The sequence below is a fragment of the Cyrtonyx montezumae genome, unplaced genomic scaffold (assembly GCF_038088225.1).
Source record: "Cyrtonyx montezumae isolate F1298 unplaced genomic scaffold, pur_monq_1.0 scaffold_29, whole genome shotgun sequence".
Lineage (NCBI taxonomy): Eukaryota > Metazoa > Chordata > Aves > Galliformes > Odontophoridae > Cyrtonyx > Cyrtonyx montezumae.
Window position 1 is genome coordinate 11650838 of NW_027072033.1, and position 27469 is coordinate 11678306.

Below are 27469 nucleotides of genomic sequence, written 5' to 3' on the forward strand. Positions count from 1 at the left end.
TCCCCATAGATTTGTACACATTCAGTCTCATGAGGTCGTCACATGTTTATTCTTCTCTTACAGTGGGAGGTATTCTACTCACCTGATCCTCATGTACAGGTTCAGGGATCTAAGAGATGTAACTGCCAGTGAAGACAGAGGCAAAGAACTCATTGAGTTCCTCCATGTCCATTGATGCTGGTTCTCCCTTCTCATTTATCTGAGGAGATTCAGATGCTCCCTTTTGCATCTCTTCTGACCAATGTATCCCTTGTTATTTTTTTTAATCCCTTGTCAAGTTCATTTTTGTCTGTACCTTGGGTTTCCTTATCTCTGCATCGAATTTTTTTCCCAGTCTGTGTCTGGGATTGTCCCAGACAAGATGCAGCATCTTGCACTTCGCTTTGTTGAAACCCAGTAGGTTCACATGGTCCCACTTACCCAGCTCCCTTTGGATGGCATACCTTCCTTCTTCATGTCATCTGCAAATAAGAAAGTTCCCAGTCAAGAGATGGTAGTGGCAGCCAGAGGCATCCTTTGCTGCTTTGTATGATGGGGGTGGTCAGGAAGGTTTTGGAGTGAACTGATAGTGTATTTCAGTTTCCTCCACAGCCAGGGGTTTTCTGGATCATCTTAGTTATCTACAGTTTCTGCTTGAATGTCTGTGTGCAGATCATGATCTGGCATTCACTATTTCTCACTTTACGTTTTGGTGTGGGATGCAAAGAGAAGGGCTTCAAGATGCACTTCTGTTGAGTACTTCCCAGGCCCATAGTGAATCTTGCTCTTTTTTTCATCAGCTGGGACTGATGAAAGTCACAAGTAGCCATGGCCTTGCACAGATCACCTGTCCTTTTGGCTTATATGGTGGGGCAGCCTCTGTGTGTGTTACAAAAGCTGTAGCTGAAAACTGATAGCATTGAACAAGAAAACAAAGCAGACAGAGCAATTTCAGTGTCTTCAATCTGGCTACACTTGTCCTTTTACAGTCCCTCCTACTTCTTCTTGTAGTAATTTCTACAACTTAGATTTTGATCTGTATTCAAAGCAGAACACAGTTGTTCCTTGTGTTTGAAATAAGTAGTATGTATGTGACTGAATCCTTCATAGCATGCCACAAAATTCTGGATTTGTTTATTCACCCATTTGATTCAGAAGTTCTTGTACCTGTAGTGAGATGTCCAGATTAAAAACTTTTGCAGTATTATAGAGCCTTTTGTCCAAAAAGAACAATACTCATTTTCTGACTGTGATGTAATTTTGTCTCATGTCTTCATATCTAATATGATGTTTTCCACATAATCAAACAGAGGCATCAGGATGCATACAAACAGTAGAACTGAAATTGACTTATATTGATAAGAGTGTTTATCAAGTATTATAAAGTTTAACTTCAGAAAAAAGCTAGTGAATGTTATTTTGATCCTGTTTGTAGAACTCCCTACTAGTAAGTATTTTTGGAGAGGAGACTTTGAGAATACGAGGAATAAAATGTATCTAGGGATCACAAAGAAGTTCTTGGTTTGTTATGTAAAAAAGAATGGTAAAGGCTACATTTACGGAACCCTTGCACTGGAGAATTAGAAAGCTGTTGGCAAACAAGCTTTGGGAAGAAGCTCTCTTTGAGTAGGCAGCTCATGCCATTATAGCCTTTCTCTCTTCCCCTGGTTTATGAGAAACCACTGCTCCAGTCCTGATTTGGAAATCTCTATATTCCTAGAAATGTGGATTTAGTTGTTGAATATGTTGATAATAAACAGATGAAAAGGGGTCTGCATTGATAGTGTATGACCATTAGGCATGTGTCAGATACTAAGTAAAGCTGAAATAATGTTTGAATTTGTTTTTTGTCAATTTGAACTTTATAATACTGCACTGACTTGTGTATGTAGAATATTCAGCTTTTTAAAGAGCTTTGGACATGTGATACAGTCAGACTTTGTGTTCAGCCAACTACAGACTCCTGCAGTTTGGTTCCTTTGTTCCTTTCCCTGAAGTCTACAGATCAGTTGTACTTGAAAGCATTTTTTTTAAATAACTGAATATTTATTAATGTAACACATGCTATCTTATCATATCATGCTGTCATATGTGGAATGATCAAGACAAAGTATAGTGCAGTAGCATGGAAGAATGACTTCAGAGTGCTTTGTGTCTTTCACATGGGATCGTGAATTAGCCTTTTCCACTTGAATGCACAAACTCTGGAAAACTAGATGGGAAGTGTAATTCTGTTAAACTGAAGTGTGCACTGGGCTTCATTCAGCGCTTCTTACAGGAGCTGTAGCATAACATTGCGTTAATTATGTAAGACACTACAGAACAACAGTCTGTATCAGTTTTGATATTGTTTGCAAAGATTAGGAATTTTTTTTTCCCATCAGTCTTTTTTTTTCCCTCTCAACAGGATCTACTCTGTGTAGCTATGAACTGCTGCCATCAGAATATACTACAGACCCAAGGGCTGCCAAGTTGTGTCCTAAATATCCTGTTCCAGAGAGGTAATATTAACATCTTGTCTGATGGGGGTTGACGGGAACAGAGACTTACTTTGTTTATATACTTGAGTGTTCTTTAGAAAATATACCTCATGAATTTCTTCTGTCTTACAGATGGATTTTTTTAGTTTATTGTTTTTGCATGTTATTAAAATGCATTGGGAATTCAACTCATGAAGGAAAACATGAACTATCCATACATGCATTAGTAAGGTGACTGAGTTGGTATCTTTCAGTTCTCTTCTGTCTTGTGTAACTAATATAGTGCTGAGTATCAGCTGTTTTACTTTTACTCACAGCCAACTGCCTTTCAGCACTGCAGTTCAGAGGGCCGCATGTGACATCATTTGCCCTCTCAAAAATCCAGTGTGCCTCAGAAATTACATCTAAAATATTAATTTCTTGCACTTTACCTCAGCTAATCAGATGCAGCAAATTGCTTCATTTTTTATTCTTTCAGTTTCTGAATGACCAATATGAGGATGCTCAAGAAACAAAAAGAGATTTTTTCTTTAATAAACAGATGAATTTGAGTTTTATTGTTCAAAATGTTATGCTAGACTGCTTTTTGTGAAGTAGAGAGAAAGACGATTGTTAGCAGTGTTGGCTCCATTGGAAATATTTCTGTGAAAAGAAGTAATGTGTTTGCTGTACTGCACACCGTTTCATGAATAATTCTTCTCAATAAGAATCAAATTCTGTTTTCTCACATTTTAGCTTTTCAAACATTCAGCAAAGATTGTAATTACTCTTGCCCTTTTGTTGCAGTTTAATAAAATGTCAGTTTTAGAAACTCTAGTTTTAAGTATCTCTTGTCTTTATGGTAGGCTATACGGTGAATATATTTTTTGAAATGTAAGTAGCAGCTGGAATAAAGTGGTTGGTTTGTATTTTTTTTTTTACTTTTCCCTACAGCAAGTTGATATTCCATGCAACTAACCAGCTGTTACAGTTGTTACACAAAACGAAATGAAAATTTTGAGTTCCAGCTTGCATACTGAAAAGACTTGTCAGTCTTCATTTTTGTCATATATATATTGACTTTTCTTGCTGTGTGTTCCCATATGCAGTCATGCAGTCTGAATGAATATAACTTAATAAGAAAACAGATAAGTAGAACAGCATGTCAGAACTCTAATGATACTATGTAAATTCTGTGCAAAAGCTGCCTCAAATTATTTCTGAAAAGCTATTGTGTCAGTGGCATATTTCCCCTTTGTTATTAGGCATGAATAAAATGTACTAAATATTTGAATATTTTTTGAGATTGAAATGTCTGAGCTCAGTGCCCTCATGCAGAAAAGGCCTTTGTATTTGTATTTGTAATCAGTTTTTCAGATTTTATGGTTAAATTATTTGAGAAAATTGGTGTAATTTGGAGGGCAAGTGGAGTCCTGTGAAGGGTGACAAATGAAAAGTCTACATGCTGTAGACAGAGGCATTCTGGCTGAGCTTACCTAGTCCTCCTTCTATTCAGTCTGCCAGAGATCAGAGCCATCATCTAGCTCCCATTAGGTCAGTGGAATGGAGGTAACTCAAGCTGTGAGGTCTGTCCCTTGTTATTTTACAACTTCACACCTTGCAGTTGAGACTCCAGTTCTCAAGATATTCAGATCCGCCACCTTCAAGGCACTATGTACTTAATGATTCAGACTAACAATGCAGCCAGCATTCATGTTTCTGCAGTAACTGCATAGATTCTCTGAGTTACAGTGGATCATAACCTCTCTTTTTAGTTCTGGAGTAGAGAACTCTAAAGGAAAAGCCATGCAGCTTTTTCTTGCAACAATCTCCCTCAGCTAGCTCTGTGGAGCTGTACCAAGGATCTGCTTGGTGAAGGTTATTAAAATAAAAACACAAAAACAACTAGTTAATAGTGGCATTTCTACCAGTCTCCCTATACATAGATTTCTGTGGGTGTAATTGTAAAAGAAAACATTTGTCTTTTGAAACTGAATTCTTAACAGTTAGGTGGAGGTCTTAACTTCAACTGCTGGCTTGAACTGCATTTGCTTCTGTAGGGTGAATAACCCGAAAAAATAGTACCCACACAAAATAATGGAGGTGGATGGTATATTTTGTGTGGCTTATCTAGATGGTATAAAGACAACCAGTAAATAAGGAAAGGCACATCTGTCACTGATGGTTGAGGCTTGCCCAGGACTCCACAGGGAAAAGATCTCCAATAAGAGATCCTTCCTCGGTGGTGGCCAGCCCTTAAATGGGGTCTGGGAGAGGTGGAGCCAGACTCTACCCCTTCTGGTCACACAGGTGAATTGCCTTCACCTGTGTTCCTGTGGCTGACTCAGTGCTCACCTCAGGTGATCAGTCAGTGGTTCAGGCTGTGATTCAGCAGTTCCCATACACTCCACCCCTTCATGATGTGAACCACTGATCAGGTTAACTATAGGGTGAGCCTTCCTTAATACAGAGATCCAATACATCACGACGCTTATATGATTGCCTGTTGGCAATGTGTATCAATATAATTCAGGTTGAGTGATTATCAATATATGGCTCGTGTTATTCCTTGGGCCAGTGCTCAGTGGTGTTTACTGGAAGGCGGTCACATGCTGCAGGTCCATTCTATGTTCCATCAGTCCCAGGTGGACCCTCACTGGATATTGTACATGATCTTACAGCAGCTCTGGAACACTTCAGCAGTATTTTGTTCCTTCTGGCCGTTCTGAAAACTTAGACTCACAGGGAGTAATATTGGTGTTTCAAGGGTACCAGAGGGGAAGGTCCGCCCTCCAGGGTAAGATATGGGCTATATTCCTGCCTTGGGTCAACACTTCAGCTTGTACAGGGGTATGCCCTGGCCGCCTGTACCAAACCTTTTGGCCAGATGTCTATGGATGCACGTCGATATCAGGCACCAAAGAGAGTGTCCTGATCTGCCACAGAGGCATGATAGGGGTCCCTTTAGCAATAAAGATGGGAGTGTTGACCACAGTATCAGCAGGCTGTGTACCAATTACCGGAGGGACTGCCGAACCCCCACCTCCAATAATCTCCCCCAAGGTGCAAGTAGGCCACATCACCATGGTCCTACCTGCACCTTCCAGGGCCATTTTATTCTATTGACACCTGATTTCAGGTTCTCGGGCAGGGAGAGAAGATTGTTCTCATTGCCAATCTGAGGTCTTACGTGGCTATCAGTGCCCATAATTTGCATCCTAAGCAGGGAGGCCTGTGTTGTTTGTAACATTTTAAAGGCAGTGGGTCTGCTGTCTCTAGGTCTTTCATTCAGGACTTGCAGCATTTCATGGAGTCTCTTGGTCCACCCATGCAGAGACTGAGAGTTGGTCTTCAGGGCCTTGAGAATACCATTATAACGCACAATAAGACCTGTCCCTGTTGGATTGTATGGCAGGTGGAATCACCACTGGATGTTGTTCTCTTCTGCCCAGTGTTGTATCATTGCAGCTGTAAAGTGAGACCCTTGGTCAATGACTTGTGGTATCCTGTAGGCAGCCATCAATCTTATGAGTGCTTTTATGGTATATGCCTGGTTCACCTTTGGTACTGGATAGTCCTGCATTAGCCCACTTGCAGTGCCTACGCAGATTAGTGCATATCTTGGTCCCTCAGATCGAGGGAGGGGCCAATGTAATCAACCTGCCAGCTCTGCAGAGGATTGTGTCCTCTAGCAAGATGGGCTGTTGTTTCAGGCAACAACCTCAGTCTCATCTTGGAGCAAGTGTCACAGTTTGGCATGCTTGAGCAATGTCAGATAGCTGTACGGGCAGTCCCCATTCTTTAGCAGCTACCCACATGGTCTTCTGTCCAGCATGCCGCAGGAAGGTGGGTCAGGTCACTTACCCCCCTAAATTGGCAGAGTGGTCTTAACTATGACTTTGTCTGGGTTATTGTCTGTACCGCTTGTGATGCAGAATAGGCAGCCAATAGCTGTTTTTCAATCATACTATATCTCTCTTCTGCTCCATGCGAGACCTGAGACCAGAAACCAGTGGGGGTCCAAACAGAACTCTGACGTTGCCACAGGCCCCAGCCAAAGCCATCCTGAGTAACATGAAAATCCAATTCAGCAGGGAGGGTAGGATCAAATATACCCAATGCCTGAGCTTGTTTAACCGCCTGTTCTGCTTGTTGAAAAGCATCCTGTTCTGTCCTCCCCCAGTCCCATAATTGGCCCTTGTTTGTGAGTCTATACAAAGGTCTCAGCAGTTGTGCCAAATGAGGTATAAAGGAACGCCAGTATCCCAATATACCTAGAAATTCTTGCAGTTGCTTTGGTGTTGTAGGGACTGGGAATGCCTGAACCTTACGTATGATGGTACTGGGTAGTACTTTGGTCTTTCCTGACCAGACTACCCCCAGATATTTTACAGATAGCCTTGCACTTTTTGAGGATTGATAGCCCATCCTCTTTACTGTAGGTAGGTGGTTAATGAATCTGCCACCTGTCCTACCGCCTCCAGCGAGTTGGATGTTAACAGATCATCGATGTTGTGGTATAGATTGACATTATTAGGTTTTCTGCAATTAGCCACCACCAAGTCATGAAAATACGTTGGTGAATGCACGTACCCCTGTGACAGGACCTGAAAGGTCCACTGCCTGCTTCCCCATGTAAACGCAACTTGATTTTGTGATTCTTCATCAATCAAAATACTGAAGAACACATTTGCCAAATCTAGGACACAGTGGTAGGTTTTGATTTTGCTGCTTAGCATGTCCATTAGGGAAGTAATACTGGTACAGCTGTGGGAATAGGTGGTGTGATCTTTTTCAATTCCCTCTAATCCACCATCATTCTCCATGTTCCATCCAACTTTCCATACTGGCCATACGGGGAAACTGTATGGGCTGCATGCAGGTCTGATAATGCCCATTTTCTCTGATTCCTGCACCATCCTTGATATTTCATCTTGTCGCCCTGGAAGTCTATACTGTCTTACATTAGCAATCCAGTGTGATTTCAGCAAATAGGCTCATGTTTTGCACGACCTCTCAATATTGTCTGTACCGCCCAAATACTAATGTACCTTTGCCAAAGTCTGAACTCTCCCACAGTCGTCTGGGGAGCCAGACCCCATATGCCCAATTATATGCCCAAGATGTATTCTGAGTTTGGAGTAATCAACACTTTATACTCCCGGGGTGGGAGACACCCAACCCTCAGTTTTAACCATTTTTGTGTGACTGGAATAGTCTGTCCCCCAAATCCACCAATCATCACTCTGTTACCCTTAAATTTAGATGGATCCCCGTATATTATCAGTGTCCTTATGCAGGTGTCTACCAAGGAAGGCCATTACTCTTTGCACATTTGTTTCTGACCAAAATATTGTCAGTTCTACATAGAACTAAAGGAACCAACATCCCTTGTCAACTCCATGAATTTTGCCAGGTCGAGATCTTTTACCACAGGTGGCTCAGGTGTTGTAGCCTGATTGTACCAAATAGGAAGAAAAAATCCTCCACGGGTGGCTCAGGCGTTGTAGCTGTATTTGGTACTCTAAAATAAGCTAAATTCCAGGTTGTAGTAGGTGCTTCTTGTATTATTTGTACTCCCGATTTTCTGGGAGTGCTTTGAAATTTTTGGTTGTTCCTTAGCTGTTTCCACAACTGTAATAAAATATGTTTGGGCTTTCCATCTATTTTAACAAATGGAACCCCAGCCTGTGTAAGATCATTGTACATAGTTTTCCTAGACACCTGTATGGGACCGCATGATCGGGGTATCCATGGGGCAGTCTTCTGGGTTCTAATTGGGAAGGCCTCAGCTTCCTCCACCATGCGGACATTGCGCCTGGTTCTTATGCGCTCCGTTTCCCCCAGGTCTACTACCAGTTGAGCCATATGTTGGACAATGGCCTCTGAAGCTACTGAAGTATTTAGTATGGAGACCAATGTCCCATAAAGATGAGAAAGGGCTTACTGCAATATCAGTTCTCTCATACCTGCTGTAAAATTTTCCGTGTCCGGACTTTCAAATGCGTCAGAATACATGGCCTCCCTCGTACCCACTTCTCAAATGTACTATTGGAGGTCCTCCACAGAGGACCATAAACTGGTATGAAGCGGTACATCTGTTTTATTGGGCCGTGTTAGACGGCATGCTGCCATCAACCAGTCTATAATAGAGTGGTTTTCATTATTATACTGGATGGTGGCATATAGTCTTTGCCTCAGGGCTGGGTGTATTGTTACAGATGCTAGCTTGGACATTTCTGTCCCATTAACTAATACACTTTCAGCTCCTGCATCCTGTAGTCTTAGTAGCCATGATGGTATGCTTTCCCTAGACTTTTGATGGAACTGATGTAGTAGGTCCATCAACTCATTTGCTGCATATAGCGAGCTGTTACATGCAAGCATGTTTCAGCAGGAGGCCATTGGTCAGGGGGCACCCATCCTGGTTTATCTTGTAATTTCTTTGTTTTCTGAGTTCTAATTGGTTGGATCTCAGAGGGATCCATCATAGATGGAGCTTCAAGTTCCAATTTAGAGAGCTTGTCCTCTGAGGTATCCAGGTCCATTACTTCAGGGACCTGAGTATCCTCAACTGAAATGCTATGTATTTGCCTCATTGGGGCATTTAGTCCTGGTTTTCTGGTTGTTAATGTGCCCACTTTCTGCTCAGATTTCTCTGTATGATCTCTTAATAGATGGTTCTCAGTTTCTTTGTTGTTATTTGTTACTTCCAGTTGGTGTAACACCATTATCAGGGGTCAAGCCACAGCAGATGCAGCTAGCTGGCACTCCTTTGTAATAAGTACACTCTTACGTAAACCCTGGAAATAATCTATTAAACAGGCCAGAGAAGGAGAAACAGTCCCTGTAACTCACAACAGTCCCCATTTTTCAACAACAGTGGCTAAGCTGTAATAAGGTGATCCTATAAGTTCTGGGATTTGACCTGGGAGCATTTGTTCTAGGGGGGTAACATTCTTCCCCTGCCCCATTTGAAGATATTCCAAATGAAAGTCAAATCCATTGATGATTTTTTTTTTCAAGCCTACCTAGCTCACCAGTTGTAGTGAATAACCCGAAAGAATAGTACCCACACAAAATAATGGAGGTGTATGGTATAAAGACTACCAGTAAATAAGGAAAGGCACACCTTTCCTTATTTCCTCAACTGGTGGTTGAGGCTTGCCCAGGACTCCACAGGGGGGGGAACTCCAACCAGAGATCCTTCCCTGGTCGTGGCCAGCCCTTAAATGGGGCCTGGGAGAGGTGGAACCAGACTCCACCCCTTCTGGTCATGCAGGTGAATTGCCTTCACCTGTGTTCCTGTGGCTGACTCAGTGCTCAATTGATGAATCAGTGGTTCAGGCTGTGATTCAGCAGTTCCCATACAGCTTTATTCTTCATTAAGCAGCATGTTATTATTCTGAGAAACTTGCAATTCAGTTTCAGTATGCAATATACCAAGTAATGATGGCAAGAGGCTATACAGGGTAGTATAATGCATAGGGAATCCATTTATTATTGCATTTTTAATTAAACAGGGCATCTTACCTTCCTTATTCACTGAATCAGAACCACTGAAGTAGAAGCAGATCACAAAAGATGAATTCTTGGGTGTGGAGTTTATTGAGGAAAGCTTGTAGAAACCTCATTTTTTATTAATCACAACATTTAGGAATTAATTATTGCATAGGAAAATAGGTAGCTTAAAATGTGTAGTGGGAATACTGTAACATGAGAGGTGTTAGAGGATATAGGTGGTACACAAAAAAGATTTTTTCCTGATAGGGTGAATTTTGAAATGATATTTTATTCCTACTGGACTTAATTTTCAAAATTAGTATTTTCTTATTCAGATTGCAGGGATAAGTAGTCCCTTGCAAACTCCCAGCTCAAAAATGGAGTGTTATTACTGGTATTGACGATTTTTTAAATACTCCAGAATTTGTTTAAGGTTAACAGTGAAATAAAACTCAATTTTCAGTATTTCCCAGTATTAATGTATATAATGAATGGTAGCATGTTCCAGATTCCGAGTAGGCTGAGAGGATATGCAAGCTGTCTTTTAAATAGGACTACCATCATTATGGGTTTAGTTTGTTTTTTAATAACAATACAGAATGGCTTTGCTGTGCTTAACTGCCTTCTTCATCAGTAACCAAAAGTAGATTATAATACAGGCACCTGCAAATCTATTTATCTGGTCAGCACAGTGAGATTAAAACTATATAATTTACAATTATCACTTACTTCAAGCACAAAGCTAGAATCTATTAATTATCTAAGTCTGATTAGGTAATGTTTGGTTTTTTTAATTATTACTTTTTTTTTTTAATAAAAAGCACTAATGCATAGAAAGAATGTGCCTAATGCAGCTGATATACAGTGTGTTTAAGATGCAGGTTGGAATTTTGGAAAGGCTTGGGAGTAACAAATAGTACAGCAAATAGGAAATCATTGGTTTATGAGTCATTGCTGAAATGGGGAAACTGCAAAACACTGTGTGCATTACTGCTGCAATCCACTGAAATCTTTTAAGTAAGGAGCATTGCAGGGGATTAAATAAATTTAATGTTAAAAGAAGATTGACTTAGCATATAATATATTTCTTCTATTGGTTCCATTTTCAAAAAGGAATGTATAATTAATGAAAAATACATCTGAACAGAAATTGAGAAGATTGACATAAAGCTTTAATAGGCCACTTTGAGATCTGACATGGCTGATGAGCTAGAAAAGGGAAACATTTGGAAAGCAAAACTATACCCTTTTCATGTGAAAATTTTTGCTCTTTTATCATCTGCTGATAGACTTCATAGCTAGTTGTACTGAGTGTTCCAAGAAGTTTAATACTTGCACCAGTGTTTTGAGAGAGGATGCTTCCAAAGCAGTTAAGGAGTAATGAAACCATAGAAACGTCTTTTCATGTTTTTGCAGAGAATGTATTTCATTATTTTAATGAAGTAATTAAGCTAAACAAAGAACAGGTGTAGTATGGGGGAATACTAAATATATATATATATACACATATACATATATATAGGTTTTGCTTGACTATGGTTGTAAATGCAGATGTCTTTAAGTGCAGAATGTATCCTTTCAAAAATAGTATTGTCATTCTGGGATTTCTTTGCTTCAAATGTGAGCCAATACTCAGCATGAGTGAGGGGCATTGTTTCAGTGCTGATTGACTATGTGACACTTGAATGAGAGAGGTTTCAGAGAAATAGGAATATATACATTTTCTGAGTGTTGCTGTTTTAAGGGTGGGAGTGTAATATGCTATTGGAATGTGTGGTCCAGCTTCACAGGGTTACTTGTAAGAACATCATTTCCCATTATTATCATCTTCATTCCAGCAGCACTTGTGCATTCAACACATGGTTTCTGGTTATGATGTTATGAGGGTGGAGTGGTTGCATCTGTTCACCTTTCATTTGTGTGTTGATGTGGCATTTATATTAAGTAGGAGTAATTTTTTTTCCTGATTTTTTTTTCTTGTGTCACCAGTGCACCTATTCCATTCTTCCATCGCTGTGCTCCTGTGAACATTTCCTGCTATGCCAAGTTTGCAGAGGCCCTGATCACCTTTGTCAGTGACAGTAGTGTCTTACACAGGCTGATTAGTGGAGTTATGACCAGCAAAGAGATTATAATGGGACTTTGCTTGTTGTCACTAGGTAATTGTTTTTCTCATTACTAGCTATTTACTGCAGTAGGAGATTGTTAACACCCTCTAATCACAATACAAGAAAAAATAAATAAATGTATTATAGCGGTAAGCCCTTAGAAAGTGGTTCAGAATGATACATATTTTTTGACTAGCTGGATGACTTCTTCAGAAGCAATGCATGTGCATTCCTGTTTTTTTCTCTTCTTCCACTGATGGGAGATAGAGGATGTGGGGCAGTTGATTAGCTAACATTAGTTTTGGTGTAGATAACAGAGCATCTGCATTATCCTTATTTTTATTAAAATATTCACATTTTTCTTTTATAATATTCATCTTTTGCCAACTGAAGTCCCTTTCCAAATAAAAAGGACAGAGAGGCGCACAATAGTATTCTTCTTGTTTTGGTTTGTTTAAATTTAAATTAATTGTGCAGGAATTCTTAAATTTTATGAAGGAAGCATAATTTATGTTACTCCATCCCTCCCTTTCCTCCAGAATTTAAGAAAAACTAATGAATACTCAGCTTCAGGCCTTTGAAAAGCTCAGCCTGAAAAGCTGTAAATTGCCAGCTGTATAGAGGTACTGAATGGTTTAGCAGTAAAAATAAGTAGCCTTTTCTGGTCTGTAAAGTGAGACACTGCACTAGACTGAAGAGCTTTGGTAACAAAACATTATAAATTAAAGTGGAATGCTAGTCACTCATAAATTACTTTCCTAATGAGTATACTCATACTAAGTATGAAATCTTTATACTTAATATACCAAATATAAAATGAAATGCACCAGATGCTAGCCATGTATATGAGTGGCATGAGGTTGAAATAAAAGGCTGCAAAGCTGTAACTGAAGAATGAGTCATCTTGTTTTAATCTACCTCTGTGGTTGCAATAAAATAAATAAATTTGTTTTACCTTGTAGTTATGGTAAAATAACTATTAAAATATTTTGAAAATTAGTGGCTGAATTGTTAGTGCTATTTTTGGGTTAAGAGTCAAAAATCAGTACAATGTTTTACATACAGTTAGTTTTAACTTAAAGGAGAAAACTGTATGATGATTTTTACATTTTTTAAATTTTCATAGTTAGCTAATCTATTTTTAAACAGAGAGTGTGATTCTCTAAGCCTGTTTTTAGTAGCTTACTGCTGTATACAAATAGGTATGTGGAAATGTACACCATTCCCTAAATTACAGTTGGCTGACACTGAAAATGTCTTTTTAATATGTAGTTCCTGAATGACAGTGGAACTATATGAACAGAGCTTGTTAAAGAACTCATTTTGAAGGTTGAAAATGAACACAAAGTTATGTTCCTGAGGAACGTGGTGTGCTCACATTACTAGACTCAGAATACTAACATGTCTTGCTGTCTTTTATGTCATTGTCTAAACACATCTCTGTCTGTATGTACACATTATGTTTTGTATGTAGTGTACCATGTACATGTACTTCTGCACTCTTTTGTTCTAATCAGCAGCACCAAAGCAGGGGATGTAGAGGTGCCTTATTTTCTTAACTATCTGTGCAGTGAGTCTGTAAGACACAGAAAATAAATCTGCCTAAAAAATATTCTGGCAGGCAGTCTGATCTTAATACAGTGGAAGAATTAGAAAGGCTATCCATCCCTTCTTGAAATAATTGCTCTGCATATCTTAATTGTCTTTTTTTTCTTTTTTTTCTTTTTTTTTCAGTATTGTCCATGATTTTGATGGTTATAATCAGGTACATTTCAAGAGCGCTTGTCTGGATTTTAACAATTCTTGTCATTCTGGGATCACTTGGTAAGTCCTGTTCATCTCCCAGGTTTTTGAGTGCCCACTTCTCGTATTTGTTTCCCATGTCCACATACTGGTAAAATGCTGCTTATATCTTCGAACTGTGCCTTTTTGTTCAGCTTTCATTTGAGCCCTTTGCAAGATACTTGTTTGTAATAGCAGTACTCTCTCAGACAGCATGTTGCTTCATAAGGATATTATGCACTTCTTGCTTGGCAAGCAAGCTTCTTTTCAGCAACTTGGAGCTATTGTAGGTGTGTCTAAGATCTGACCTTGAGGAGAGAAAGCAAGGATGGTTTTCCGGTTTTTTAATCAAATCCTATATCCATTGACCTAGGAAGTCCTGCATGACCTATAAATGACCTATGACTTCTATAAAGTAGAATCAGCCATGACATCTAGACCACAACCAAAGATTGTCATATACAGAATGATTCTTAGTATGCATTACCCTCTGTGAAGGTTATCTTCTATAGTTGTAATACTATCATTCAGTTTTTGGTAGTCAGCAACTAATGTGTGATTTATGGATAGATGAAAATAGGGAAACAACAGGAGTAAAGCCACTGAATTAGAAAGTATTAGAAAAGTAAATTTCAATTCATGATAGTAATGGATTGGAAAAAAAAAACAACAAAAAAAACCAAAACAAAACAGACCATCACTCAGTTTTTCTGTTTTTCTGCTTACTGAACCCAGGATCAGTGACCACAGAAAAGAGAAAAAATAATTAATATTTTCTTTGTAAGCTTTGTTATATATTTTCTTCACTTCAAAACTGAAAATGTTGCAGTAAATTGATTGTATCTGGTACTGTTCCATAGAGCTCAGAGATCCTGTAAAGTTTCTTTATATGTCCTGGATTCAGGACTCAAATGCATACTGTGTAAGTATAAAAATGACACCAAATTGGGAGGAGCTCTGAATTCCTCAAAGGAAGCCTTGCAGAGAGATCTTGACAGGTTGGAGGGCTGGCTAGTTAGCAGCTGTGAGAAGTTTAATCAGAGCAAGTGCTGAATTCTGCTCCTGGGGTGGAGCAGTCCTGGTTATATGTTAGAACTTGGGGACAAGAGTTATAGAGCAGCCCCACAGAAATAGATCATGGGGTTCTGTATGACAGTGAGCTGAAAATTAGGCAGCAGTGTGCCCTGCAGCCCAAAGGGCCAACTGTACCCTGGGGTGCACCAGGCCCAGCTCTGCCACTGGGTGAGTTGGGCTGCACTGCCTGCGGGGTGGGTGCCACAGTATAGGAAGGATGTCAAGCTATTAGCGAGCATCCAAAGGAGGGCTATGAAGACGATGAAGGGTCTGGAGGGGCAAGGTGTGTGTGAAGAGGACCCTTTATCAGCTCAGTGTGGAACAGAGGAGCCGTTCTATTTTCAGGGTCAAGACTGACTGTTCCTTTATTTCTCTATTGATCATTCCAGAGAATATAGACTTCTCTTTTTCCTTTTGTTATTTTTCATCCTTACCCAAAGATCCCTCTTGGATCCCCCCTCCTGAATTTTTACATATATTCTACAATATCTTTTCATCCTTTCTTCTATCTTCTCTTTCCTTTCTTTGCTTTTACTTCCTCTGTTGTCTGTTTAATTATTGCTATTATCTTTTCTGTTTCCCACGAACTAGTCCCTTCACACACTTCACTCTAAAACACAAAGAGCTGCAAATCTTTTAAGTGGGTATAATGGGATGAGGTTATGGAAGGAGTGTATCAAATTGAGAAGATGAACAGAGGAGAATTGTGCACTTCTCCATCCTTTGAAATGAAAGGTCTTGTGCCTGGGTCATGGCAGCCTTCCACTGTCACTACAAGCTGGGGGGACATAAAGGTAGCTTACAGCCCTGCTGAAAAGGACTTGAGAATAGTGGTGGATGGCAGCTAGACATGATACAGCAATGTGCCCTCACAGCCCAGGAAGCCAACCATATCCTGGGCTGCAGCAAAAGAAGTATGGTCACCAGGGCAAGGGTGGGGGGATCCTGCCCTTCTGTGCTGGTGGGACCTCACCTGGAGTGCTGCATCCAGATGTGCAGTCATCAGTACAGCAGTGGCATGGGCCTGTTGGAACATGTCCAGAGGAGGGTTACAAAAATGATCCAGGGGATGGATCCCCTCCTCTACAAGGGCAAGCTAAGAACACTGAGGCTTTTCAGCACAAAGAAGAAAAAGCTCTGAGGAGACCTGGTAGCAGCCATTCAGTACCTAAAATGGTCTGTAAGAAAAAAAGGGACAGAGTGGCGGTAGGACAAGTGGAAGTGGTTTCATATGAAGTAGGGAGATTTAGACTGGATATAAGGAAGAAGTTATTTATGATAAGGGTGATGAAGCACCAGTGTAAGTTTGCCAGAGAGCTGGTGGATGCCCTATCTCTGAAGTCATTCAAGGTCAGGCTGGATGGGGCACTGATGGGCAACCTGATCTAGCTGTGGATGATCTTTAAGGATCTCTTCCAATTCATGTTACTTTGTGATTCTGCAGATTTCTGTTGAGTTATCCATTTGTTTCATTAAATCTTCTGTATCAGACCAGACTTGAAAAAAGAAACTTCTTAGTTTCTTTGATTGTAGATGGTATGACTGTGTGACATAGAAAGAGTGTCTTTAATATGGCTTTTGTCTTTCCTTTCTAAAACATAGGTGGTACCGGAGTCCTGTGGTGGCTCTACGCTAAGGAACGAATGTCTGCCAGTGCTGTTGAGACACAAATAGCCAAAGAAAATCTTCAGGCTCTCCTGATCTATGCCATTTCAGCTACTGTCTTCACAGTATGTTTTTCTAGTTACCATATGATTTTCTTGTCTCACTTTTCTGTTTTTTGTTCAGGTGGAAGGTTTATATTGCACAAGTTTTAAGAGTTTATTTCTACTACACGCTGTGTTGCAGTGTCTTTCTTCTTAGCACTGTTCTGTAATATGTTCTCATGACAGGAGAGAGCTCTTGGCTCTGCATCTGTTCTAATGTACTCTTAAGATGTCAATAGAGACCTCCCATGAGTAGCTGAATGTGAAGCTTTCAATCCAATTTCACCTATGAGATTTTTGTTAGGTTTCCAGTTTAGAGTTAATAGAGCGTATGTTAATTTTCTGTGTTTAAATATCCCAACTGTGCAAAGTATTTGCTTGTTTATTTTTCAGTTCTCTAAAATATTATTTGTAAAACTTCTCCTAGGTTATCTTGCTCTTGATAATGTTAATTATGCGCAAACGAGTAGCTCTCACTATTGCCTTGTTCCATGTGGCCGGCAAGGTCTTCATTCACCTGCCACTGCTAGTCTTCCAGCCATTTTGGACATTCTTTGTACTTATCCTCTTCTGGACATATTGGACCACAGTCCTACTTTTCCTTGGTACTACAGGTAAGCAGCTCCCAGGCTTATTTTGAAGAACATACTGTATTTAAACCAGTTTTCACATGTTTGAAGAGACAGTAATGTAAGGTCTATTTCATGCATTTGCTGTCTCCAAAATAGGAATACACTGGAAGTGTTCAGTATTTTCCAGATTATTAGTGAAACATGTTTTGATTTTTCTTCTGTTTGTACATGATATTCTGAGAGCAGCCGTTGTACTGTGAATTTGTGCCTACCGTGAGAGTGTGGATGAGATCTTTGCTTGTGTTCTGGTCTTGTTACTAGAGCTACTAGAATAGTACAGGTTCAAATCTTAGTTACTTCAGTAGAGACGTCTAGCAAATGCTTTTTAAATAAAAGATGCTTGTTTTAGTTTGCAATGAGTTGTGGACAATAAAGATCATAATTCATCACCGAAACCTTAGACTTCTGCAAATTACTACTAATCTGAATATATCAGTGTTTCAAGTCACAGAGCTATTTCTGTATGATAAGTCTAAGGAGGTATGAGTCTCACCATGTAAATTATGTCAAGAATAAAAGACAAATCAAGAATGAAAATAATAGAATTATTAATTTTTAGAATTATTTTTATTGTATTTAATTATGTGAGTTCTTGGTAGTTGTGGTTAATCTTGGAAGTTTTCACCATATGACTAAAATCTAACTGTGTTGAAGGATTTTGAATATGCTCAAATAATATATAGTGTTTTTTTTTCAAATGCTGTTAGACTGATTGTCTCCAAAGGTATGTCTTTCTTATGAACCATTTTCCTAAATCTGACAGCTAGTATTATGAGTAGGATATAGACTGGTTCCTCTGTGAATGGTTGTGAACAGCTAATCACTGTGATTTTTTTTTTGTTCTTGTTAATTTCTAGGTAATCCTGTCCCAAATGAAGAAGGATTTGTTGAATTTCGGATGGTAGGCCCCCTGAAGTACATGTGGTGGTACCATGTAGTAGGACTGATCTGGATTAGTGAGTTCATCCTAGCATGTCAGCAGATGACAGTAGCAGGAGCTGTTGTGACATACTATTTCACAAGGTAAAGATAAACTAACTTTATTGAGAGCAGCCTAGACATGCAATTAGTAGAAATAATGAGGGATAAAGCTTTAGGGGTGAATACTTCCTTTCTGTGTGAAAGCTGGAGAGTAGTTGAATTGTGTTAACTTGTCTTACATCAGTAATAACATGTTTTGCTGATTATGAATGATATTCTTGGTATTTAGGATTTGAAGTCTTGTTTATCTTGTTACCTGTGCATATTGTGAAAACATGGGTGATTGTTTACAAGAAAAGAATACACCTAGAAGACTGTCTTTAATACTAGTAACTAGTGCTGCTAAACTGAGTAGAGATTGAAGAACTACTGACAGTAATTTGCTTTTATTTTAATCGCAAAACAGTGCCCTTTAAATTAATCTTTGTTGATCTTTCTTACACCAGAATGGTGTAATAATAGGGTCTTAATAGAATCATCATCTACATATAGATTCTCACAAAATAAGTGTACATTAAAGCTCATATTTCATTGCTATATTTATGTCCCCAGATGGGTATCAGAACATTAGAACATTATCCTGGCTGTTCTGCATGTTATCTGCTGATCAGATATTGTTCAAGAAGGCAATACCAACGCTTAAGCAGTGTTTTTTTAACAACCTTCAGGCATTAGAATTTGGCTTCACAAAGATAAAAGACTGATCTCAGAATAACAGGCTTGTCGAAATAGATTGGTCCAAACTTTGTTTCTAGTGTTTGAAGACTTTTCTGAAAATGTATTTGTAATAAGTGAAAATTATCGTGCTTAAACCATTTAGAATCCACTTTTTTTCCCTAGAAAAACAAAACAAAAAGCAAACAAACATCAACAGAAAACAAACAAAAAAACCACCTGATATCAGATGCTTTATTAGTAGTTCATGAGAATAAATGATATTTCAGTGATCTGAAATACTATGTTTTGGTATGTGGTGCAGAACTGTGGCAATACTTTTGGTAAGGAAAAGAATCATTAACAATGCTGTCAGTTTATCATTTACATAAAGTAAAACAGACAAAAATGCACATCATTATTCAGGAATGAACCATCTGATTTTCTGTCTTTTCCAAACAATGTAAATACATGTTCTCTGGTTAAAGAGCGGCAAGATTAAAGTGTGTTGACACAATATTTAGCTGTGTTGATTTAATTAAGTAAGGAAAAGAGAGATAGTATAGTGATGCTATAGTGATGTTCCCAAGAAAAAAAAATATTAGTATCCTAAGTACAAATGTGGATCAGAAAGTGTTTTGGTATAAAAAGCTTTTCATGTGAAGGATATGATTAAGAAAAATTTCTAGGGCTGTCCATCAACTGTACTCTATTCTTGTTATATGCTATGAAGATTTTTATTTTAATGATTTTTTTTAAACAATCACACAAATATTTTTAGAAGCACATAGTCATGAATGTTTGTCTTTTCTTAGTTGTGACTGTTAACAACTACATTTGATCTCTTATCTGCCCTAGACTCTTCAAAATATATCAAAGGAATAACAAGGAATTAATTTACTGTGCTGAGAAATGCTTTATTTTTATTAATGATGAAGTCCTTCATCACTATTGGGAGATACTGATCTGGTTGCCTGGATGTAGTGCTTTGTCCTAACTTTTATGTGATTGCGTCCATAGGGGAATTTGACTTCCTGTACCTGAGCTCTAAAAGTTATTTGGAAGAAAATATAAGGAAAGCCGGATCAGTCATTAATATTTCACAGTGAAGTTGCACAGAAGTTTTCTTGTGATGAAGACTATTCCTTGACCTTGCATGAAAATAGTTTTCTACCATGATGGCAGCACTTTTTCATTTAATATGTGGTTACTTGAAGTATAATAGCTAAATTAGACATGCAAAATTGAGCCAAAATTGTAACTTGCATGGGCCGTCCATGTTTTATATGGAGTGAACAATATACAGTCACAACTAAAAGAAGGATAAGAAATTCCTTTTGCATGCTGGCATGTTGGGAACATGTGGCAATATTAAGGCATGTTGATCATTCTCTGTTATTCTCTCTTTTCAACAGGGAGAAAAGGAATCTGCCATTTACTCCTATTCTGGCATCTGTTAACCGCCTTGTCTGCTACCATCTAGGAACAGTAGCAAAGGGGTCTTTCATTATCACATTAGTGAAGATACCACGAATGATTCTTATGTATGTTCATACACAACTCAAAGGAAAAGTAAGAGAAATAGGTTCCATATCTTTCCTTTCTGATACTCAAGGCCAGATGTGATTAAAGATAATTTAGTTAAACTTGTTGACAAGGCTGAAAGTGTCATTTTGAAATATTTGGTCTTTCAAAGACCATGGGACTGAGAGTAATTGCTTGAGTTACAAAGTTGAGTATCAGTTACTGAAACGCGAAGTAATGTTATTTTCTTAATATGTTCTTTTTACTGTGTGTCTTTTTGTCTTTTTACTTTGCTTCCCTAACTTTTGTGTTTTCTAGGAAAATGCTTGTGCTCGCTGTATGCTTAAAGCCTGCATTTGCTGCCTTTGGTGTCTAGAAAAGTGCCTGACCTACTTAAATCAGGTAAGGTTTTCATTATTCAAGTTTTACGTAAAGGGATGATAATATATGTGATTTGTAGAATGTAGTACTAGGCTGATGCATAATGTATTGTACTTTGGAACTGAACTGGGTGATGATAGCCAGTATTGATCTTTGCAAACTCAGTATCTCTACTTTAGAAGACATTGATTTATTTAGAGGTTGGAGGTGATCCTCTCTATGTCCTCTGGCAGGCTGTGTCTGATTTAAAAAATAAGTTTGCTCTGACAAGGGACTGAGCCTTTTTTAAGTCTAATAATTCATGTTTACAGGATTGAAAAACAGTAAGTAACATCAAACTGTTGTCTATAAAATGGAAAAAGAGTTGCAAGTTGTGACATGTAGGCTTGTTAGACTATCTTGGAAAAGTCATTTAGTCAGCCTGTGGTTTCACACTGTTTAAATACACCTCTAAATCCTTCTTTTACTGCTGTGGGCTTTGTTTTGCTTTGTTTCTGAAAATAGGGAAAATGTAATCAGAATTAAAGAACAGTGCAAACTTGAAAATTGTCCTGGTTAACTTTGAATGCAATTGAATTCCAGTTCTTTTCCCTAACTACTTAATTGCTGTAGCTATGCCACTTCCAACTTCTTGCGGAGATACTTAAATTATTTTTAATTAGTTTTTTTTTAATATAAAATTGTTTATTCTTAAAGTATGAGCAAGAAAGGAAAAGAATGGTAATTCCCTACCTCCTTTCTTCTTCTGTCTGGTACATACTGATTGTTTCAGCAACTCTTCAAGGACATCTTTACCATATGTCATGACTTACTCAAAAGCCATAATCTTTTTCTACTCATTTTTCTCACACACGCTTTCTCTGTTTTTTAGTCCTTCCCCTCCTCTCCTTCTGAAACATGTTTTGTCAAGTAAATCTTCACTTTCTTTTTCCCAGAACGCATACACAGCAACAGCTATCAACAGCACCAACTTCTGCACCTCAGCAAAGGATGCCTTTGTTATTCTAGTGGAGAATGCTTTGCGAGTGGCTGCCATAAACACTGTTGGGGATTTTATGTTGTTCATAGGAAAGGTATGTATACTGTATTCAGTTGTTATACTACCACTACAGCATACTACCACTGCAGCAGCAAGCTTTCCTTATCAATGACTTGTATCTCAGATACAAAATGCCTTAAAATTCCTGTTTCTTTCCTCTTACTTTATTGCATCTAGCTACACCATGTACACAAGGAACTGTCCAAAATTAGAGTAGGTAAGCAGATTATATGCTTTTTCAAGTAGAAATGGCTGGATGATGACAGTTTTTGCTTGAATACATTTTTAGGGAGTCAAGCAAAGTGTGGCCAGAAATTTTGAGGTTTTGATTGTATTCATAATTAGAAACATAAAATCTTAAGGAAATGAGACATTGCCTTTGAATTCTTCTCTCTGGGTTTTTGTTGAAAGCTGGTGCTTCGTTGATAACCATTTTTGACCGAATTGCAGTGGAAGACAGTATAGGAGTTTGCAATTAAGAACTGTTAGTTTAAACAACATTTACTTGTACTCTTGAGAATTGAAGTAGACTAGGATAATTCTTGAGGTCAGTCAGCTTTCTGTCTGTACAGAAACTCCCCTGTACTTGGTGCTGGTGAGCCCATACCTTGAGTACTGTGTTTAGTTTTGGGTCCCTCTGTACAAGAAAGACATTTGAGTCTCTGAAGAGTGTCGAAAGAAGGGCAATGAAGTGTCTGGAGAACATGTCTTAGGAGGAGCAGCTGAGGGAACTGAGATTGTTTAATCTGAAGGCGGCTCTGGGGAGACATTAATGCACACTACAGTGATATTAAAGGAGGTTGTGGCAAGGTGGGAGTCAGCCTCTTCTCCCAAAAGTAACAGAGTCCCAGTGAGAGGGAATGGCATTAATTTTCTCAATGGGAGGTTCATGTTGAATATTAGGAAGAATTTTTCAGAAAGAGTGGTGAGGTATTGGAGCACACGGCCTAGGGAGGTAATGGAGTCACCATCCCTCGAGGTGTTGAGTAACCATGTAGGTGTAGCATTAATGGACATAATTTAGTGTGCGTAGTTGTGATGGGTTGATAGTTGGACTTGATGTGGGGAGTATTTTCCAACCTTAATGATTTTATGATAAGAGATCTGTAATCTAGTAAACAACTAGCTTTCAGAGGATTTATTTACTAATACTATTGCAGTAAATAATTGACATTATTTATTAAAATTAGATACCTGCCCACTTAAATAACCTGGTATTTGGATACTAGTTGAATGAAATGTCTTCCTCATTATATTCTTCTTCTGTTAGATCAGACTTCAGTGCACTGAGCTAAATATGAAGTAACTAAACCAATGAGATTTGTGGAGAAGTAAATATATAATGAAAATATAAATTCTTTATGGATCATAAAATACATAATGCAGTTTTTTGGAGGAATCTGAAATGTGTTAGAGAACATCTGTTGTGAAGGATCTCTTCAAAATTGTTAAATACACCAGTAACAAAAATATTGAAATGAATAGTGTAGTTTATCAAAAATAGTATCAGTTAAACAGTGTTAGGTTGTTGGTCCATCTCCTCTAGAATCCAACCCTGTTCTGTCATGATACAGTTAAGATGACCTGTTTTGAAATCTTAAGTTTAGCTGTACTTTATAATAAAAGGTTCCTATATGTTAAAAAAGTTGAGTATCCACGACAGTTGCTGTTCTGAAAGAAGCTGGTACCTCATGAAATACCTCCATAGTTTTACAGAAACATATGGTGTGTGTTACGTGTAGTTGAACCATTTTAATCTGACCTATAATCTGATCATTTCTAATTCTGATCTCCTTACCCTATACGGAAACAAGACGGTGATATGACAAACTTGGAAGATGTTTTGGCCAAGTTATTTTCTATGGCTAAATAAAAACCATACCATCGCCCAGGCTTCACTCTCAAGGCAAACAATCCAAAATCAAGTGCAGATGCACCTAAGTTGTTTGGTAACATCTGGACTTCTTTTGGTTGTTTCTTTGTTTTTAAATAATTGACAGAGTAATGTTCTTTTTTTTTTTTTTGTAGGAATATTCTGTAACACTAGAGCTATTAACAGTTTTATGCAGATATTATTAGACTTGAAAAATAGCTTTTGTATTGAAGGACATGTTTGAATGTATTCTGACTTGCTTGTGCTGGACCAACAAGTAAAACTTTTTCTATTCAGGGAGGTGGGGAATGAAGGATATAAAGATGCTGTTGTCACTAGCGTCTTCAACTCCTAGTTGTAGGCTTGGCAGTGCAAGGAAAGCGTTCTTGAAATATGACAATTCTAATGGTACAAGTCTTTTGATTACTTTTGTTTTCCTCATCAGGTGCTGATTGTCTGCAGTACAGGTTTGGCCGGGATTATGTTGCTGAATTACCAACAAGATTACACTACCTGGGTGCTGCCTCTCATCATTGTCTGCCTCTTTGCATTCCTGGTTGCTCACTGCTTCCTTTCCATTTATGAAATGGTTGTTGATGTCCTTTTCTTATGTTTTGCCATCGATACAAAATACAATGATGGAAGCCCTGGGAGGGAATTCTACATGGATAAAGTTCTCATGGTAAGTTACTGTAGCTCCCTAAGTCTAAGCACTTTGTTCTGTAAGATGGATATCTTTAGAGTACAGTGAATGCGAAAGCTGAGTATAAATTCTGTTTTTTTTTTTGGTTTTTTTTTTTAATTTACAATACCTCACTGTCTTATTCATGACTTGATCAGCCAAGAGTAGTGTGATGAGCATTAGATAAGTAATGACGCCTCCCTGGCTTGGCATTATCAGTACTGATTTCTACTTGCTGTCAGCTGAATGATCAGTTTTCATTCCAAATCATACCTTTAGGTATAATTTCTTGTAAATGATGCAGTGTAGAAGGGAAGGCAGCAAATCAGAGGGGAAAGATTTACTTCTATTTTTTTTTTTCTAAAAAGGGCCTCCCTTGTGGTGTAGAAGAGAAGAACATCAGAATGTTCTAACTGTTGTACAGCTCGTGACCATATTTAATTTTTTCTTTTCAAACAGACAGCAACCAGAAATGCCTTCTCAGTCTGTCATGCATAAAAGCAACGGATCATAGGTTCTGTGCTGGAGCCTAGATTCTATCTCAAGACTCTATGCATGGTTTCTTTTTTTGTTGTTCTGTCTTAATCCTGTTCAGTCTAGCTGGAGAGTAAGACTCAAAAATTGCGCTCCTTAGATCATTCAGTTTGTTGCTGAGTAGTTGATCTCTTGATAAAGTTTTACCATTTTAAGTGGCTGTTTGCACCCCCAGGTGTAGGATGGAGGAATAACCACAAGTATCAGTAGAGGTTGGAACATGATCTGCTGGAGAGAAGCTCTGAGGAGAGGGGCCTATGGGTCTTGGTGAATGACAGCTTGGCCATGAGCCAGCAGTGTAACCTGGTGGCCAAGAAGGCCAATGGGATCCTGGGGTGCATTAAAAAGAGTGTGGCCAGCGAGTTGAGGGAGGTGATCCTCCGCTTCTACTCTGCCCTGGTGAGGCCTCACCTGGAGTACTGTGTCCAGTTCTGGGCTCCCAGGTACAGAAAAGACAGGGATCTCCTGGAAAGAGTCCAGCGGAGGGCTACAAAGGTGATAAAGGATATGGAACACCTCTCTTAGGAAAGGCTGAGTGACCTGGGTGTGTTCAGCCATGAAAAAAGAAGACTCAGATGGGATCTTATTAATGTTTATAAATATCTTAAATGTGGGAGTCAAAGAGACATGGCCAACCTCTTTAAGAGGAGAAAATTGATAAAAAACACCTGTTAGTCTTCAAATAGGTAGTTTTGATTGGGGAATATTTGAAAAATGTATTTTCAGGGAAGTGAGGGAACCGAACAAGACTTTGCAAGTGATTATTTCTAAGTCCCTCTGTTTAATGATGTTCTAACATTAAACAAAATTCTTAGGACAGTGTTTAGTATCTGCAATCTGTTTTTGGGACAGTTGGCCTCCTGCCTTCATCCCTTCCCCAAAAAAGAACTCTGTGGATAATACAGAAGTTGTTACACCACCCCATGACAGATGGTTGTCTGGCTTCTGGTTCTTCAGAATTTGGTGATGGAGGACCTTGTGGTGACTCTTTTGATATTTTATGGACAAGTTTACCCAAGAAAAGTGAAAGAAGGAACTGCATTGACCTTTTGAGCTGTTACATCTCTGAAGCTTTGTTATTTAGATTAGTTGTTCGAAGTCTGCTCTAAGAAAGCACTTTTCACGTTACTGCTTTTTTTCAGGAATTTGTGGAGAATAGTAGGAAATCTATGAGAGAAGCTGGCCGGGGAGGAGGAGCTGAGGGCAGAGAGCTAAAACCAATGGTAGGTGCAGATGAGGAGGTGGCCATCCTCCAAGAATTTCACTTTTACTTCTTCTCCCTCTTTGTCTTTACTGACTGCACTTCTTCAGGAGAAGTTTTTGTTCTCTGTATCACTCAAGATGTTCTGCTTTTTCTGTTTGTGAGCTTGCCTATCACCTGGATGGCAGAGTTTTTGTCACAGCTGAGACCATCTCCTGTAAAAGTAAGATGAAAGGAACTGTGTCATATGAAACAAGTGCAGTATCATTTCTTCAGGCTTAGTAGCAAATGCTGTGTGGTATACAGATAGTCTTAACTGCTGAGAACTTTCAAAATAAGATGACTCTGGAATTCATTCTGACTTCAATCCGCTTTCCAGTCTTGAAATAAACTATTTTTGTTTATCTTACACTGTAAAAGCCTGAGCAATACTACTGAGCACATCCATTGTTGCCAAGTAGAACCAGGCATTTAAAGCTGTCACCAAATTATTTTATACAGTGTCAAGGGATTGTGTACAGTGATTCCTTTCAACCTGCTCAAATGACATTTTTCCCAGTTGTTTGTTTTTATTGCCAACTACTTATGTTGCTTGTCTCTTTGTGTGCTCTTTCCATCTCACACTGTCAAATATGCAGACAGTGAACGATGCATCATCTATGCTTCTGCAGCCTGTCTTACTTATGATGTGCCTATTAGGAAGGCATTGCATGTCTGAGTAGCCTGGAATAAGGAACAGCCTTACATGGTACAAGTAACAGATAGGTGGATCAATTTGGAAGGTGGAGAATTGAGAGCATATGATGGAAAGCCAGGCTGGGCAAGGTATGACTTGTCATCGTGCAATATGACTTTGTGAAATACGGTCGTCTTCAGATACTCTGAGAAATTAATGATTGGGGCCTAACTCAGTTCTTCACCAAGTGGACAATCTATTAATCTAACAGGATCCAAATAAGTGTATTATAATAATTAGAACTTATTTAAATTATGTACCTGAAGCCATGTTGCATGAGCACTTTTTGACCTAGCTGGAATGAGTTCCTGCTGTAGAATAGATAGTTGTGTAGCTTTGTGTGTTTTGCTGTTTCTTTATAGCATACCAGTTTCTAGATTTGCTTACACCTAAATACTTAATGTGTCTGTACATTTTAAAAATGAATTCTATGCTCATTTACTGTTTCCTTCAGGGAGTAATTCTAGCTGTTTAAACAGACACTTACACTGGGGTTTTCAGAGTGGTGTGAACACTAAAACGTTTTCTTAAAACAAAAACAAGTAATATTTGCTGTTTTACCTCAGTTTTCTTGAAATGGTTGTTTTCTAGGCATGACAGTTAGTTCTAAAAATTGAGTGC

General features: G+C 38.6%; 1 protein-coding gene across 3 annotated transcripts in view; it reads left to right on the forward strand.

Moving 5' to 3' along the window:
• SLC44A1 (solute carrier family 44 member 1) overlaps positions 1-27469 on the forward strand; it is a 69851-nt gene that overhangs the window by 38482 nt on the left and 3900 nt on the right. For 2 of the 3 annotated variants that reach the window (XM_065740744.1, XM_065740745.1), the window contains exons 5-15: positions 2387-2480; positions 11931-12100; positions 13784-13873; positions 16508-16635; positions 17039-17225; positions 18101-18266; positions 20294-20450; positions 20721-20804; positions 21719-21856; positions 24141-24377; positions 26054-26134. In XM_065740744.1, coding sequence (XP_065596816.1) covers positions 2387-2480; positions 11931-12100; positions 13784-13873; positions 16508-16635; positions 17039-17225; positions 18101-18266; positions 20294-20450; positions 20721-20804; positions 21719-21856; positions 24141-24377; positions 26054-26134 — 1532 coding nt within the window. Of the gene's footprint in view, positions 1-2386; positions 2481-11930; positions 12101-13783; positions 13874-16507; positions 16636-17038; positions 17226-18100; positions 18267-20293; positions 20451-20720; positions 20805-21718; positions 21857-24140; positions 24378-26053; positions 26744-27469 lie in introns of those variants that run through there. The other variant, XM_065740742.1, reaches the window with a different exon arrangement.